Source organism: Ranitomeya variabilis, chromosome 2 (genome assembly GCF_051348905.1).
Source record: "Ranitomeya variabilis isolate aRanVar5 chromosome 2, aRanVar5.hap1, whole genome shotgun sequence".
NCBI classification, from domain to species: Eukaryota; Metazoa; Chordata; class Amphibia; order Anura; family Dendrobatidae; genus Ranitomeya; species Ranitomeya variabilis.
Window position 1 is genome coordinate 360,664,550 of NC_135233.1, and position 17,448 is coordinate 360,681,997.

General features: G+C 48.8%; 1 protein-coding gene across 1 annotated transcript in view; it reads left to right on the forward strand.

The window, feature by feature from the left end:
- AXL (AXL receptor tyrosine kinase) overlaps positions 1 to 17,448 on the forward strand; it is a 109,517-nt gene that overhangs the window by 58,606 nt on the left and 33,463 nt on the right. The window contains exons 14-15 of the mRNA XM_077285688.1: positions 6,454 to 6,531; positions 9,233 to 9,325. Coding sequence (XP_077141803.1) covers positions 6,454 to 6,531; positions 9,233 to 9,325 — 171 coding nt within the window. The remainder of the gene's footprint in view (positions 1 to 6,453; positions 6,532 to 9,232; positions 9,326 to 17,448) is intronic.

The window sequence follows — 17,448 nt, forward strand, 5'->3', positions numbered from 1 at the left end:
CACTGGCGGATTTCTGCCCATAATGAGCGCCGATCGATGATACAATGAAACAGTTGGCGCAGGTTTAAGGTTATTTATCCCAGGTCTCCATGCAGTAGGCCTATTGTCCTTCGGACATCCTTTATTGTACCACTGTTGGCAATGATTATAGGGGCGGCCCTAAATCAGCCCATGAACAAGCTTTCCTGCTTTATCCTCCTGTTTAGAGGTCTTGATAGTAGTTACAAGGCTTTCTTGAGGGGCTATTTATTTACAGGAGGCAGGGAACCATGGCAGAAGTCTTCAAAGGTTCATTTAACCATGAGAGAGGTCCCCCAAGGTTGCTCTTTCCTTTCCTAATCTAGTCCATGTTAATGAACATCTGATGCCCTTATGAAAATACGAGACTAATCTGCAAGATCAGTTACTGCAATTGGATCGCCCCCGTGTAGGGCTAGTGGTACTCGGTACCGGTCCTTCGGTTCTCAAGGGGGATGTCAGGGTGGCTGACCCGGCCCGTGGCCCTCGGCGAGGTCCGTGTTAAAGGGGAAAGGTCTTTAAAGGGGAAATGTTCATGACGCCACCTGTGGTATTCGGTCAGGGTGACCGACTCTGCTTTAACCCCTTCCCGACATGTGACGGTATAGTACGTCACATGTCGGGACCCCCGCTTTGATGTGCGCTCCGGCGGTGAGCGCACATCAAAGTCGCGACATGTCAGCTGTTTTTTACAGCTGACATGTGCGCGCAATAGCGGCGGGTGAAATCGCGATCACCCGCCGCTATTAACTAGTTAAATGCCGCTGTCAAACTCAGACAGCGGCATTTAACTACCGCATCCGGCCGTGCGGCCGGATATGAGCGCATCGCCGACCCCCGTCACATGATCGGGGGTCGGCGATGAGTCAGGAAGGTAACCATAGAGGTCCTTGAGACCTCTATGGTTACTGATTGCCGGTGGCTGTGAGCGCCACCCTGTGGTCGGCGCTCACAGCACACCTGCAAATCTGCTGTGTAGCAGCGATCTTATGATCACTGCTGCATAGCAGAGCCGATCGGGCTGTGCCTGCTTCTAGCCTCCCATGGAGGCTATAGAAGCATGGCAAAAGTAAAAAAAAAAAGTTTTTAAAAATGTGAAAAAAATAAAAAAAATATAAAAGTTTAAATCACCCCCCTTTCGCCCCAATCAAAATAAATCAATTAAAAAAAAACACAACCTACACATATTTGGTATCGCCGCGTTCAGAATCGCCCGATCTATCAATAAAAAAAAAGCATTAACCTGATCGCTAAATGGCGTAATGAGAAAAAAATTCGAAACGCCAGATTTACGTTTTTTTGGTCGCCACGACATTGCATTAAAATGCAATAACGGGCGATCAAAAGAACGTATCTACACCAAAATGCTATCATTAAAAACGCCAGCTCGGCACGCAAAAAATAAGCCCTCACCTGACCCCAGATCACGAAAAATGGAGACGCTACGAGTATCGGAAAATGGCGCAATTTTGTTTTGTTTTGTTTTTTGCAAAGTTTGGAATTTTTTTTCACCACTTAGGTGAAAAATAACCTAGTCATGTTAGGTGTCTATAAACTCGTAGTGACCTGGAGAATCATAATGGCAGGTCAGTTTTAGCATTTAGTGAACCTAGCAAAATAGGCAAGCAAAAAACAAGTGTGGGATTGCACTTTTTTTGCAATTTCACTGCACTTGGAATTTTTTTCCCGTTTTCTAGTACACGACATGCTAAAACCAATGATGTCGTTCAAAAGTACAACTCGTCCCGCAAAAAATAAGCCCTCACATGGCCAAATTGACGGAAAAATAAAAAAGTTATGGCTCTGGGAAGGAGGGTAGCGAAAAACGAAAATGGAAAAACGGAAAAAGCTCCGGGGGTGAAGGGGTTAAGGGGTCCGCTGGGGTGATGTGATGGCAGCTAGATGGTATACCTTCCCACAGGTGAAGTGTGTCCCCAGAGCTTCCCAGTGTGTAGATGGTGACTGGTGAGAGGCGCAGTGAAGAACGAGGACACAAGGTTGCAGTCTCTTTACCTTTTACTAAAGGCTTCAGCATCCACAGTCCAGAGCACCGGATCACAGGCCAGGCAGAGTCCGGCAAATCCAGAGTTCCCTTATCCAGGTGGGAATCAGTAGCCTTCCTCTAGTGCGTGGGTGTTGTAGTACCTTATTGCTTCGCCTCTCATAAGGTCCTCACAACTGTTGTAGATGTTCTAGATGTTATGTCTCTTTCTCTGTCCCCCAGATGGATAGGACAACCCGTATGACCGGTGGCCTGAGGCTTTTTACAGGGACTCTTATCATGCCCCTGCCTCTCGTGGGTGCCACCTTGCCTCCTGGGTATGGGGCAGATCAGTAATGTGAAATTAGCTGTCCTGACGGTCTCTTGAGCAAGGCATAAAGGACTGTTGCTCCCTCGGTGTTCCGGCTACCAGATCATGCGCCTCAGAAGGAGGCAGCCTGTGCAGGGCAGAACTCCTTCTGGTTTCCACTCCTTTTGCTATGACTTCGTTTCTCACCCTCTCTACAATACAGTTTTCTGTTCATGTCCTTTCTTAGGAACTGCCGCACGTGGGGCAGGCGCAGCTCCGTGACCTTCTATCTAGGCCTCTGACAGGATCCCAACCCTGTCAGGGACCAACTACCTGAGCGGAGCTCAGACAACAGCTGCTTAACTTCTTCTCCAGGCCACCAGTTTTACCTAAGTGTGAAGAGTGCCCTAATAAATTGGAGCATAGCTCCCCCTGGTGGATCGCAGTATGAAATGTGTTGTATGTTTGTGATACCTGGTAAAGAGATCTCCTTCATTGCCTCCAAACGTAACATCACTCCCCCCTAGAGGAGAATGATATTACTGCAACGACCAGGAACCTGGGGCACTGCACAATTGTGGTTATACAACAATAATGTCCATGAAATGCACTACATGGAGAAAGGTATTGAAATATCTACAAGAGCTTTTATGACATCTCATTCTGCATCCATAGGTATTAATATGGCGCTATAGCAGCTTCCACTCCTCTTGAAGGTTTTCTACAGGATTTAGGATCTCTGTTCTAGTTCATCCCATGGTGTTGGATGGGGTAGGAGTCTGGGCTCTGTGCGGCCCATCAGGTTCTTCCAACAAACTCCCCCAACCATGTCTTTATGGACCTTGCTTGATGCAGTGAGCACAGTCATGAGGAACAGAAGAGGGCCTTCTCCAAACTGAGCCCACAACTGGAAGCTACAATTGTCCACAATGTCTTGTGCTGAAGCTTTGAGAGTTCCCTTCAATGGTAAAAAGGGGATGAGGTCGAACCCAGAATAACAAGCACATAGCATTATCCTCCTGCACCAAACTATACACGGGCACAATGCAGTCAGGGGGTAACGTTCTCCTGACATTCACCAAACCCAGACTCTTCCATTAGATAGAGAAGTGTTTCCTCCAGAGTCCAGTGGTGGCAGCTTTACACCACTCTACCCCAGCGGGGTCACAGTGTTTGTGCTGATGTTAATACCAGAGGAGGTCTGGACTGTGCAGTTATGGGGTCAGCAGAGTATTGGTGACTTTTCTGCCCTCTGCTCCTCAGCACTCAGGGAACCTGCTCTGTAACGTTACGTGGTCTCCACTTTTTGGCTGAGTTACTTCGTGGCTTCCTTAAAGGGAACCTGTCAGCAGGATTGTGCACAGTAACCTACAGACAGTGTCAGGTCGGTGCCGTTATACTGATTACAATGATACCTGGTGATGAAATCCATCTTGTGGTTGTTGTGTAATCTTTATTTTCAGTTTTGAGTTAATGATATGCTTGTGTGGAGCGCCCCCACTGCCGCAGGGCCGAGGGGTACCCGGTACCGGGCCTCTGAGTCTCTGTTCTGGGGTTGTCACGGTGGCTAGACTTGGAGGTCTTCCGGGACCCTAGAGTCGCCCCTCTCCAAATGTTGCCCCCTATGTCTTCTTAGGTGATTTGAGTGAGACAGCCCACCTATAACTGACTGTCCTGCCGTAGGTTTGAAGTAAGGCCTGGAGCTCAATACTTCCTCAGCGTTCCGGCCACCGGCTACGCGCCTCAGTAGGATGTTGCCTCGTCTTACAGCACGACTCCTACTGGTATTTCTCCTTGTTGCGTTGGTCTCGTTTCTCACTCAGCACAATAAACCTTGCTTCTTGTCCTTTCTTGGGGTACCGCCGCAATGAAGTGCAGGCGCGGTCCCGTAACGTTCTTTCTGTTCGCTAGGCCTCTGTCAGGATCCCACCCCTGACAGGGACCCCCCTGAATCTTCCCCTGCAACACCCTCTGCCACACGATGTTGCCTGGTTCCAACCCAGTCAGCTTCTCTCTAACTTCCTATCCAACCCCCAGTTTTACCAGATTGTGAGGAGTGGCCTAATACATAGCACCCTTAGCTCCCCCTGGAGGCCAGACTGTGAAGGGTATTGGTGTCTGTGATACCTGGTCAGGTGAACTCCTTCAGTGCCATCGGACGTACCATGGCCCCCCTTAGCGGCGGAGCATCAGTACTGCAACGACCAGGACTCTGGGGCGCTGCATGTGCTCCGGGGTGGACTGTGGGGGTCTTCATGTGGTGCTCTGAGTAGGTATTCATAATGCAGACTGCTGACAGGTCACTGATCCCTCACTGACCTGCCCCCTAGTTTACATAATGAATATCTGTACATACTGACGAAAAACACCCCTTTCTGCAGGCAGGTGCCGGCCGTGGCACCTGCGCTGCAGCATAATCACATGTTTATTGTGCTGTTAATAACTGTTCTTCATGTTTACATTTTAAAATGGCGCCCGCTGCGTCTGTGCAGTAGCAGCTACCTGTGTATATAGAGGTGATCGGATAGCTGCTACTGCGCATGCACCGCCATTTTGTAGGAGGACATTTTTGTTCTTCTCTAGCAAGATGGCACCGCCGGCGCATGCACAGTAGCAGATATCGGATCACCGCTATATATATCAGGGGTGAGAGGCAGGATGTTATACACAGGGGTGAGGCGCCGGAGGTTATACACTGGGGTGAGCGGCTGGATGTTATACACCAGGGGTGGGGGGATGGATGTTATACACCAGGGGTAAGGGGCTGTATGTTATACACCAGGGGAAAGGGGCTGGATGCTATACACAAGGGTGAGAGGCCGGATGTTATACACTGGGGATGAGAGGCATTATGTTATACACAGGGGTGAGGGGCCGGAGGTTATACACTGTGGTGAGGGGCCAGATGTTATACATCAGGGGTGAGGGGACGGATGTTATACACCAGGGGTAAGGGGCTGGATGTTATACACTAGGGGTAAGGGGCTGTATGTTATACACCCGGGTGTAAGGGGCTGGATGTTTTACACCAGGGGTAAGGGGCAGGATGTTATACACAGGGGCGAGGGACCGGAGGTTATACACTGGGGTGAGAGGCCGGATGTTATACACAGGGGTGAGGATACACCAGGAGCTGTTTATTATAAACTAGGAGCGAAGGGCTGGATTTTATACACCAGGGGTGAGGGGATGGATATCATACACTAGGGAGGGATAATGGGACTGAAAGAAAAATCAGAATTCAATGACTAAGAGGCCCATTAGTTTTGACGTTCAGTATGTGTGCCCCCCACTACATGGTCAGTCTTTCTTCTGAGGCCCGCTATGGAGTGACAGTGATTTATTGCTCCGATCTATTGTGAATTCCCGATTCAATAAAAGTTGTGTCTGGAACTAGTTACATTCTGTAGGAAGCAAAGCAAAATAAATTCTCCTCCGGGACTTCCGATGTAACTTTAAGAGTATTTTTTCCCTCCCGTCTTTCCCATTAGCGCTCACAGGGCAGGCTCCTGCCGCCTCATCCACACTGTGTTTTCCTATGTGTGGGAACAGTAACACGAGCCGAGCAGGCTCCACTTCCGTTCTCTGTCTTATCCTCCACAGTCTGGAAAAGCTATTGGAAAGCAGCACTTTATCTAATGGCTTCCTCCAGCTTCCTCTTGGGGAACTGATCTCCAGCCAGATTTGTCTCTTGCTATTCCTTGAGGGCAACTTGTTAACCCTGATTTCCGAGGGGTCCCAGAGGGTCAACAACGCTATACCTGAGGGATCTATGCTATGTAGGGGCGTAGATGAATGGGGAGAGATAGCAGCCACCAGCAGCCGCCCCTCCGGAGGCCACAACGCTGCATGGGATGTATACGAGCAATGACCTAACTTACTAATCAATATAGTAATGTGTTATACTAACGAGTAACTAATAATATAATGGTGGATGAACACAACAATGTGGGACCAAATGGATCAGGACCCAAGAGGTGTAATCTATACTTCCTCCCATGTGACTGGTGTCCTTCACACTGTGCCAAATTAGGCCGCCATTTTCCTACATGTCATGTGCACCCAGTACTGAATGTAAAGGAGGAACTTGGTCTAAAAGGTGAAAAAACACTCATTGAATGTGATTTATGATCTTGTTTCTCAGGAGAGTTTGGCTCGGTCATGGAGGGTCAGTTAAACCAAGACGACTACATTCTCAAGGTGGCGGTGAAGACCATGAAGAGTAAGTGATAGTCTATGATGGCGTGTAGGGACCACATGTCTTTACATTAAATATAATGAATTATCAGGAAATTATGTTGTTTAAATCAGGTTTTTATGGTAAATTGATTATTTAAACATTTTGATATTTTTGCTTTTCAATTTTCCATGTCACTATCTATACAATACAGCTCAGAAATCTTACAATTTCCACACTGAACACAAAGCCTAATACTAGAAACTGACTTCCACTTCTGTACAGGAGCCTTTTAAAAAGTCTCATTATAATCATCATAATCATCACAGACAGGATTACAATGAAAGATACCTCTTTATACTGTACAAAAAACAGTATCCATAATTTACAATATGTGATGTCACAGCTCACCTCCTTCCGCTCCTGCACAGTGACTGATAACACCTCTATATACAGTAGATAACACAGGATCCACCATTCACAATAGGTGATGTCACAGCTCACCTCCACCTCCTGAACAATGACTGATAACACCTCTATATACAGTAGATAACACAGGATCCACCATTCACAATAGGTGATGTCACAGCTCACCTCCTCCTCCTGTACAATGACTAATAACACCTCTATATACAGTAGATAACACAGGATCCACCATTCACAATAGGTGATGTCACAGTTCACCTCCTCCTGTACAATGACTGATAACACCTCTATATACAGTAGATGACTCAGGATCCACCATACACAATAGGTGATGTCACTGCTCACCTCCTCCTCCTCCTGTACAATGACTGATAACACCTCTATATACAGTAGATAACACAGGATCCACCATTCACAATAGATGATGTCATAGCTCACCTCCTCCTCCTGTACAATGACTGATAACACCTCTATATACAGTAGATAACACAGGATCCACCATTCACAATAGGTGATGTCACAGCTCACCTCCTCCTCCTGTACAATGACTGATAACACCTCTATATACAATAGATAACACAGGATCCACCATTCACAATAGGTGATGTCACAGCTCACCTCCTCCTCCTGTACAATGACTACACCTCTATATACAGTAGATAACACAGGATCCACCATTCACAATAGCTGATGTCACAGCTCACCTCCTCCTCCTGTACAATGACTGATAACACCTCTATATACAGTAGATAACAAAGGATCCACCATTCACAATAGGTGATGTCACAGCTCACCTCCTCCTCCTGTACAATGACAGAAAACACCTATATATACAGTAGATAACACAGGATCCACCATTCACAATAGGTGATGTCACAGCTCACCTCCTCCTCCTGTATAATGACTGATAACACCTCTATACAGTAGATAACACCAGATCCACCATTCACAATAGGTGATGTCACAGCTCACCTCCTCCTGTACAATGACTGATAACACCTCTATATACAGTAGATAACACAGGATCCACCATTCACAATAGCTGATGTCACAGCTCACCTCCTCCTCCTGTACAATGACAGATAACACCTCTATATACAGTAGAAAACACAGGATCCACCATTCACAATAGATGATTTCACAGCTCACCTCCTCCTCCTGTACAATGACTGATAACACCTCTATATACAGAAGGTAACACATTATCCACCATTCACAATAGATGATGTCACAGCTCACCTCCTCCTCCTGTACAATGAATGATAACACCTCTATATACAGTAGATAACACAGGATCCACCATTCACAATATGTGATGTCACAGCTCACCTCCTCCCCCTGTACAATGACTGATAACACCTCTATATACAGTAGATAACACAGGATCCACCATTCACAATATGTGATGTCACAGCTCACCTCCTCCCCCTGTACAATGACTGATAACACCTCTATACAGTAGATAACACCAGATCCACCATTCACAATAGGTGATGTCACAGCTCACCTCCTCCTGTACAATGACTGATAACACCTCTATATACAGTAGATAACACAGGATCCACCATTCACAATAGATGATTTCACAGCTCACCTCCTCCTCCTGTACAATGACTGATAACACCTCTATATACAGTAGATAACACAGGATCCACCATTCACAATAGGTGATATCACAGCTCACCTCCTCCTCCTCCTCCTGTACAATGACTGATAACACGTCTATATACAGTAGATAACACAGGATCCACCATACACAATAGGTGATGTCACAGGTCACCTCCTCCTCCTCCTGTACAATGACTGATAACACCTCTATATACAGTAGATAACACAGGATCCACCATTCTCAATAGGTGATATCACAGCTCACCTCCTCCTCCTGTACAATGACTGATAACACCTCTATATACAGTAGATAACACAGGATCCACCATTCACAATAGGTGATATCACAGCTCACCTCCTCCTGTACAATGACTGATAACACCTCTATATACAGTAGATAACACAGGATCCACCATTCACAATAGGTGATATCACAGCTCACCTCCTCCTCCTGTACAATGACTGATAACACCTCTATATACAGTAGATAACACAGGATCCACCATTCACAATAGGTGATATCACAGCTCACCTCCTCCTGTACAATGACTGATAACACCTCTATATACAGTAGATAAGACAGGATCCACCATTCACAATAGGTGATAACACCTTTGTATAAGTAGATCATGTGAGGGCATCCGTCTCTCCATCCTTATTGCTCCATTACTTGCATTGACTCTTGCACATAACTTTTTTCACTTCTCCTTAGTTGCTATCTGCACCCGCACCGAGATGGAAGATTTCCTTAGCGAGGCCGTGTGCATGAAGGAGTTCGACCATCCCAATGTCATGCGTCTGATTGGTGAGTATTGGGACCCTTGTAATGTCCGCTCTTGGGGCTAAACTAAATAGTATATAGTATATGTTTCCATTCAGCAACAGCAACGTAAAATATAATTCTACAAATAGAAATGTGGAGAACTTTTCTGTATACAGACTCATTTTTAATATTTTTTGTAAAGTCTCTTTCATTAGTAACTTTTTAATGTAATATTTTGGAAAGCTACAATAGATGCTCCAAATATCCTTTGTCGAAAACTTTGCAATAACTATTTGTCCACTATGCCAGTCTTTTTCTTTAATTATTTGTCGCCATCTTGTGGCAGAAGCTTCGTACTGCATGTTTCAAAAACATCTGCCGGCAGCCTCCTCCTACCTTACCCAGCCTATCGTTCCTAAACTTTAATCCCTTGATTCTACTAGGATACATTATCTCCACTGAAACCATCTGATTTTGGATGTGCTCCCATTGCCAGTGTTTTGCAGTTTGCAATCAATATGTTTAAGTTTACTGCATTACTTGTCTTTAGCTTTTGAGAAAAACAGACCATTTTGCTAAATGATGTCCCAGAATTAAAGGAGATATCTTCTTTCTTTATTACATACAATGTGTCTGATTAAAGTCACTAATTCTTATTTCACATCTTTTGAGAACAGGAGTAAACTATAATGGATTTTATGGTCGTGCCCGACCGTTCCTCCTCCCCATGAAGCTCCACCCACTTAAAAAAAATAGGTAGATCTTGCCGGGACAGGCATAAAATGCGAAAAGTCCCAAACTGCTGCGACATGTCAAACAGTTTTGCACCAGAATTCTAATGAAAGAGTCTAATTCATCAAAAAGAAATGTCAGGAACATCGCTGTCTTGCAATGTGTCCAAATCTGCACAGTTTGGGATCCGCTTATTGAAAACACTGGTTGTCTCCTGCAAAGGGTTCACATGCAAAAATTACATATTTTGAAGAACTTTCACCGCTCAATATTGTACTGAAAAGATATGCTCTTCAAGAAATAACAATTTTGAATCATATTTTCTTGTAACTCTGTTATTCATTCTTGAAATGTATGAAAAGATTTACAAATATTTACTGGGTGTGTCCCTGCACAGTAGATGGTGTGTCCCTGCAGAGTAGAGAGTGTGTCCCTGCACAGTAAAGGATGTGTCCCTGCACAGTAGAGGGTGTGTCCCTGCACAGTAGAGGGTGTGTCCCTGCACAGTAGAGAGTGTGTCCCTGCACAGTAGAGGGTGTGTCCCTTCACAGTAGAGAGTGTGTCCCTGCACAGTAGAGGGTGTGTCCCTGCACAGTAGAGGGTGTGTCCCTGCACAGTAGAGGGTGTGTCCCTGCACAGTAGAGGGTGTGTCCCTGCACAGTAGAGGGTGTGTCCCTGCACAGTAGAGGGTGTGTCCCTGCACAGTAGAGTGTCCCTGCACAGTAGAGAGTGTGTCCCTGCACAGTAGAGGGTGTGTCCCTGCACAGTAGAGGGTGTGTCCCTGCACAGTAGAGGGTGTGTCCCTGCACAGTAGAGGGTGTGTCCCTGCACAGTAGATGGTGCGTCTTTGCACAGTAGAGGTCCTATCCCCGCACAGTAGATAGCGTGTTTCTGGTCTGTAGATTGCATGCACTTGCAAAGTAGAGTACACTTCCCTGCAAGTAAAGGATGTGTTCCTGCCCAGTAGAGAGTGTCCCTGCACAGTAGAGAGTGTGTCCCTGCACAGTAGAGAGTGTGTCCCTGCACTGTAGTGTCCCTGCACAGTAGAGAGTGTGTCCCTGCACAGTAGAGGGTGTGTCCCTGCACAGTAGAGGGTGTGTCCCTGCACAGTAGTGTCCCTGCACAGTAGAGAGTGTGTCCCTGCACAGTAGAGGGTGTGTCCCTGCACAGTAGAGGGTGTGTCCCTGCACAGTAGAAGGTGTGTCCCTGCACAGTAGAGAGTGTGTCCCTGCACAGTAGAAGGTGTGTCCCTGCACAGTAGAGAGTATGTCCCTGCACAGTTGAGGGTGTGTCCCTGCACAGTAGAGAGTGTGTCCCTGCACAGTAGAGGGTGCGTCCTTGCACAGTAGAGTGTCCCTGCACAGTAGAGGGTGTGTCCCTGCACAGTAGAGGGTGTGTCCCTGCACAGTAGAGAGTGTCCCTGCACAGTAGAGGGTGTGTCACTGCACAGTAAATGATGTGTCCCTGCACAGTAAAGGATGTGTTCCTGCACAGTAGACGGTGTGTCCCTGCACAGTAGACGGTGTGTCCCTGCACAGTAGACGGTGTGTCCCTGCACAGTAGAGGGTGTGTCACTGCACAGTAAATGATGTGTCCCTGCACAGTAAAGGATGTGTTCCTGCACAGTAGACGGTGTGTCCCTGCACAATAGAGGATGTGCCCCTGCACAGTAGAAGGTTTGACTCTGCACAGTTTAGTGCATATTTCTACTCTGCAGACTGCAAGTAATAGCACAGTAGAGAGTGTGTCCCTGCACAGTAGAGGGTGTGTCCCTGCACAGTAGAGGGTGTGTCCCTGCACAGAAGAGGGTGTGTCCCTGCACAGTAGAAAGTGTCCCTGTACAGCAGTGTCCCTGCACAGTAGAGTGTGTGTCCCTGCACAGTAGTGTCCCTGCACAGTAGAGAGTGTCCCTGCACAGTAGAGAGTGTGTCCCTGCACAGTAGAAGGTGTGTCCCTGCACAGTAGAGAGTGTGTCCCTGCACAGCAGAGAGTGTGTCCCTGCACAGTAGAGAGTGTGTTCCTGCACAGTAGAGGGTGTGTCCCTGCATAGTAGAGAGTGTGTCCCTGCACAGTAGAGGGTGCGTCTTTGCACAGTAGAGGTCCTATCGCCGCACAGTAGATAGCATGTTTCTGGTCTGTAGATTGCATGTACTTGCACAGTAGAGTGCACTTCCCTGCACAGTAAAGGATGTGTCCCTGCACAGTAGAGAGTGTGTCCCTGCACAGTAGAGAGTGTGTCCTTGCACAGTAGTGACCCTGCACAGTAGAGAGTGTGTCCCTGCACAGTAGAGAGTGTGTCCCTGCACAGTAGAGAATGTGTCCCTGCACAGTAGAGAGTGTGTCCCTGCACAGTAGAGGGTGTGTCCCTGCACAGTAGAGGGTGTGTCCCTGCACAGTAGAGAGTGTGTCCCTGCACAGTAGAGAGTGTGTCCCTGCACAGTAGAGGGTGTGTCCCTGCACAGTAGAGTGTCCCTGCACAGTAGAGGGTGTGTCCCTGCACAGTAGAGAGTGTCCCAGCACAGTAGAGGGTGTGTACTTGCACAATAGAGGATGTGTCCCTGCACAGTAAATGATGTGTCGCTGCACAGTAGAGGGTGTGTCCCTGCACAGTAGAGGGTGTGTCCCTGTACAGTAGAGGGTGTGTCCCTGCACAGTAGAGGGTGTGTCCCTGCACAGTAGAGGGTGTGTCCCTGCACAGTAGAGGATGTGTCCCTGCACAGTAGAGGGTGTGTCCCTGCACAGTAGAGGATGTGTCCCTGCACAGTAGAGGATGTGTCCCTGCACAGTAGAGGGTGTGTCCCTGCACAGTAGAGGATGTGTCCCTGCACAGTAGAGGATGTGTCCCTGCACAGTAGAGGATGTGTCCCTGCACAGTAAATGATGTGTCCCTGCACAGTAGAGGGAGTGTCACTGCACAGTAAATGATGTGTCCGTGCACAATAGAGGATGTGTCCCTGCACAGTAGAGGGTGTGCCCCTACACAGTAGAAAGTTTGACTCTGCACAGTTTAGTGCATGTTTCAACTCTGCAGACTGCAAGAAACAGCACAGTAGAGATTGTGTCCCTGCACAGTAGAGGGTGTGTCTCGGCACAGTAGAGTGTCCCTGCACAGTAGAGAGTGTGACCCTGCACAGTAGAGAGTGTGTCCCTGCACAGTAGTGTCCCTGCACAGTAGAGAGTGTGTCCCTGCACAGTAGAGTGTGTCCCTGCACAGTAGAGTGTGTCCCTGCACAGTAGAGAGTGTGTCCCTGCACAGTAGAGAGTGTGTCCCTGCACAGTAGAGAGTGTCCCTGCACAGTAGAGAGTGTCCCTGCACAGTAGAGAGTGTGTCCCTGCACAGTAGAGAGTGTGTCCCTGCACAGTAGAGAGTGTGTCCCTGCACAGTAGAGAGTGTGTCCCTGCACAGTAGAGAGTGTGTCCCTGCACAGTAGAGGGTGTGTCCCTGCACAGTAGAGGGTGTGTCCCTGCACAGTAGAGAGTGTGTCCCTGCACAGTAGAGTGTGTCCCTGCACAGTAGAGTGTCCCTGCACAGTAGAGAGTGTCCCTGCACAGTAGAGTGTGTCCCTGCACAGTAGAGAGTGTGTCCCTGCACAGTAGAGTGTGTATCTGCACAGTAGAGGGTGTGTCCCTGCACAGTAGAGGGTGTGTCCCTGCATAGTAGAGAGTGTGTCCCTGCACAGTAGAGAGTGTGTCCCTGCACAGTAGAGGGTGTGTCCCTGCACAGTAGAGGATGTGTCCCTGCACAGTAAATGATGTGTCCCTGCACAGTAGAAAATTTGACTCTGCACAGTTTAGTGCATGCTTCTACTCTGCAGACTGCAAGTAACAGCACAGTAGAGAGTGTGTCCCTGCACAGTAGAGTGTGTGTCCCTGCACAGTAGAGTATGTGTCCCTACACAGTAGAGAGTGTGTCCCTGCACAGTAGAGAGTGTGTCCCTGCACAGGAGAGAGTGTGTCCCTGCACAGTAGAGAGTGTGTCCCTGCACAGTAGAGAGTGTGACCCTGCACAGTAGAGTGTGTCCCTGCACAGTAGTGTCCCTGCACATTAGAGAGTATGTCCCTGCACAGTAGAGAGTGTGTCCCTGCACAGTAGAGTGTGTGTCCCTGCACAGTAGAGAGTGACCCTGCACAGTAGAGAGTGTGTCCCTGCACAGTAGAGAGTGTGTCCCTGCACAGTAGAGAGTGTGTCCCTGCACAGTAGAGAGTGTCCCTGCACAGTAGAGTGTGTGTCCCTGCACAGTAGAGAGTGTGTCCCTGCACAGTAGAGAGTGTGTACCTGCACAGTAGAGGGTGTGTACCTGCACAGTAGAGAGTGTGTCCCTGCACAGTAGAGAGTGTGTCCCTGCACAGTAGAGGGTGTGTCCCTGCACAGTAGAGAGTGTGTACCTGCACAGTAGAGAGTGTGTACCTGCACAGTAGAGGGTGTGTACCTGCACAATAGAGAGTGTGTCCCTGCACAGTAGAGAGTGTGTCCCTGCACAGTAGAGAGTGTGTACCTGCACAGTAGAGAGTGTGTCCCTGCACAGTAGAGTGTGTCCCTGCACAGTAGAGTGTGTCCCTGCACAGTAGAGTATGTGTCCCTACACAGTAGAGAGTGTGTCCCTGCACAGTAGAGAGTGTGTCCCTGCACAGGAGAGAGTGTGTCCCTGCACAGTAGAGAGTGTGTCCCTGCACAGTAGAGAGTGTGTCCCTGCACAGTAGAGGGTGTGTCCCTGCACAGTAGAGGGTGTGTACCTGCACAGTAGAGAGTGTGTCCCTGCACAGTAGAGGATGTGTCTCTGCACAGTAGAGAGTGTCCCTGCACAGTAGAGAGTGTCCCTGCACAGTAGAGGTTGTGTCCCTGCACAGTAGAGGTTGTGTCCCTGCACAGTAGAGGTTGTGTCCCTGCACAGTAGAGGGTGTGTCCCTGCATAGTAGAGAGTGTGTCCCTGCACAGTAGAAAGTTTGACTCTGCACAGTTTAGTGCATGTTTCTACTCTGCAGACTGCAAGTAACAGCACAGTAGAGAGTGTGTCCCTGCACAGTAGAGGGTGTGTCCCTGCACAGTAGAGAGTGTCCCTGCACAGTAGAGAGTGTGACCCTGCACAGTAGAGTGTGTCCCTGCACAGTAGTGTCCCTGCACAGTAGAGAGTGTGTCCCTGCACAGTAGAGAGTGTCCCTGCACAGTAGAGAGTGTCCCTGCACAGTAGAGAGTGTCCCTGCACAGTAGAGTCTGTCCCTGCACAGTAGAGAGTGTGTACCTGCACAGTAGAGAGTGTGTCCCTGCACAGTAGAGGGTGTGTCCCTGCACAGTAGAGTGTGTCCCTGCACAGTAGAGTATGTGTCCCTGCACAGTAGAGAGTGTGTCCCTGCACAGTAAAGAGTGTGTCACTGCACAGTAAAGAGTGTGTCCCTGCACAGTAGAGAGTGTGTCCCTGCACAGTAGAGAGTGTGTCCCTGCACAGTAGAGAGTGTGTCCCTGCACAGTAGAGAGTGTGTCCCTGCACAGTAGAGGATGTGTCTCTGCACAGTAGAGAGTGTCCCTGCACAGTAGAGAGTGTCCCTGCACAGTAGAGGTTGTGTCCCTGCACAGTAGAGGTTGTGTCCCTGCACAGTAGAGGGTGTGTCCCTGCATAGTAGAGAGTGTGTCCCTGCACAGTAGAGAGTGTCCCTGCACAGTAGAGAGTGTGTCCCTGCACAGTAGAGAGTGTGTCCCTGCACAGTAGAGAGTGTGTACCTGCACAGTAGTGTCCCTGCACAGTAGAGTGTGTCCCTGCACAGTAGAGAGTTTCCCTGCACAGTAGAGGATGTGTCCCTGCACAGTAGAGTGTGTCCCTGCACAGTAGAGGGTGTGTCCCTGCATAGTAGAGAGTGTGTCCCTGCACAGTAGAGAGTGTGTCCCTGCACAGTAGATGATGTGTCTCTGCACAGTAGAGAGTGTCCCTGCACAGTAGAGGTTGTGTCCCTGCACAGTAGAGGTTGTGTCCCTGCACAGTAGAGGTTGTGTCCCTGCACAGCAGAGAGTGTGTCCCTGCACAGTAGAGTGTGTGTCCCTGCACAGTAGAGAGCGTGTCCCTGCACAGTAGAGAGCGTGTCCCTGCACAGTAGAGTGTGTGTACCTGCACAGTAGAGAGTGTGTACCTGCACAGTAGAGAGCGTGTCCCTGCACAGTAGAGAGCGTGTCCCTGCACAGTAGAGTGTGTCCCTGCACAGTAGAGGTTGTGTCCCTGCACAGTAGAGAGTGTCCCTGCACAGTAGAGGATGTGTCCCTGCACAGTAGAGTGTGTCCCTGCACAGTAGAGTGTGTCCCTGCACAGTAGAGAGTGTCCCTGCACAGTAGAGAGTGTCCCTGCACAGTAGAGTGTGTCCCTGCACAGTAGAGAGTGCGTCTTTGCACAGTAGAGGGTGTCCCTGCACAGTAGAGGGTGCGTCTTTGCACAGTAGAGGTCCCATCCCCGCACAGTAGATGGCGTGTTTCTGGTCTGTAGATTGCATGTACTTGCACAGTAGAGTGCACTTCCCTGCACAGTAAAGGATGTGTCCCTGCACAGTAGAGAGTGTCCCTGCACAGTAGAGAGTGTGTCCCTGCACAGTAGAGAGTGTGTCCCTGCACAGTAGAGGGTGCGTCCTTGCACAGTAGAGTGTCCCTGCACAGTAGAGGGTGTGTCCCTGCACAGTAGAGGGTGTGTCCCTGCACAGTAGAGAGTGTCCCTGCACAGTAGAGGGTGTGTCACTGCACAGTAAATGATGTGTCCCTGCACAGTAAAGGATGTGTTCCTGCACAGTAGACGGTGTGTCCCTGCACAGTAGACGGTGTGTCCCTGCACAATAGAGGATGTGTCCCTGCACAGTAGAGGGTGTGTCACTGCACAGTAAATGATGTGTCCCTGCACAGTAAAGGATGTGTTCCTGCACAGTAGACGGTGTGTCCCTGCACAATAGAGGATGTGCCCCTGCACAGTAGAAGGTTTGACTCTGCACAGTTTAGTGCATATTTCTACTCTGCAGACTGCAAGTAATAGCACAGTAGAGAGTGTGTCCCTGCACAGTAGAGGGTGTGTCCCTGCACAGTAGAGGGTGTGTCCCTGCACAGAAGAGGGTGTGTCCCTGCACAGTAGAAAGTGTCCCTGTACAGCAGTGTCCCTGCACAGTAGAGTGTGTGTCCCTGCACAGTAGTGTCCCTGCACAGTAGAGAGTGTCCCTGCACAGTAGAGAGTGTGTCCCTGCACAGTAGAAGGTGTGTCCCTGCACAGTAGAGAGTGTGTCCCTGCACAGCAGAGAGTGTGTCCCTGCACAGTAGAGAGTGTGTTCCTGCACAGTAGAGGGTGTGTCCCTGCATAGTAGAGAGTGTGTCCCTGCACAGTAGAGGGTGCGTCTTTGCACAGTAGAGGTCCTATCGCCGCACAGTAGATAGCATGTTTCTGGTCTGTAGATTGCATGTACTTGCACAGTAG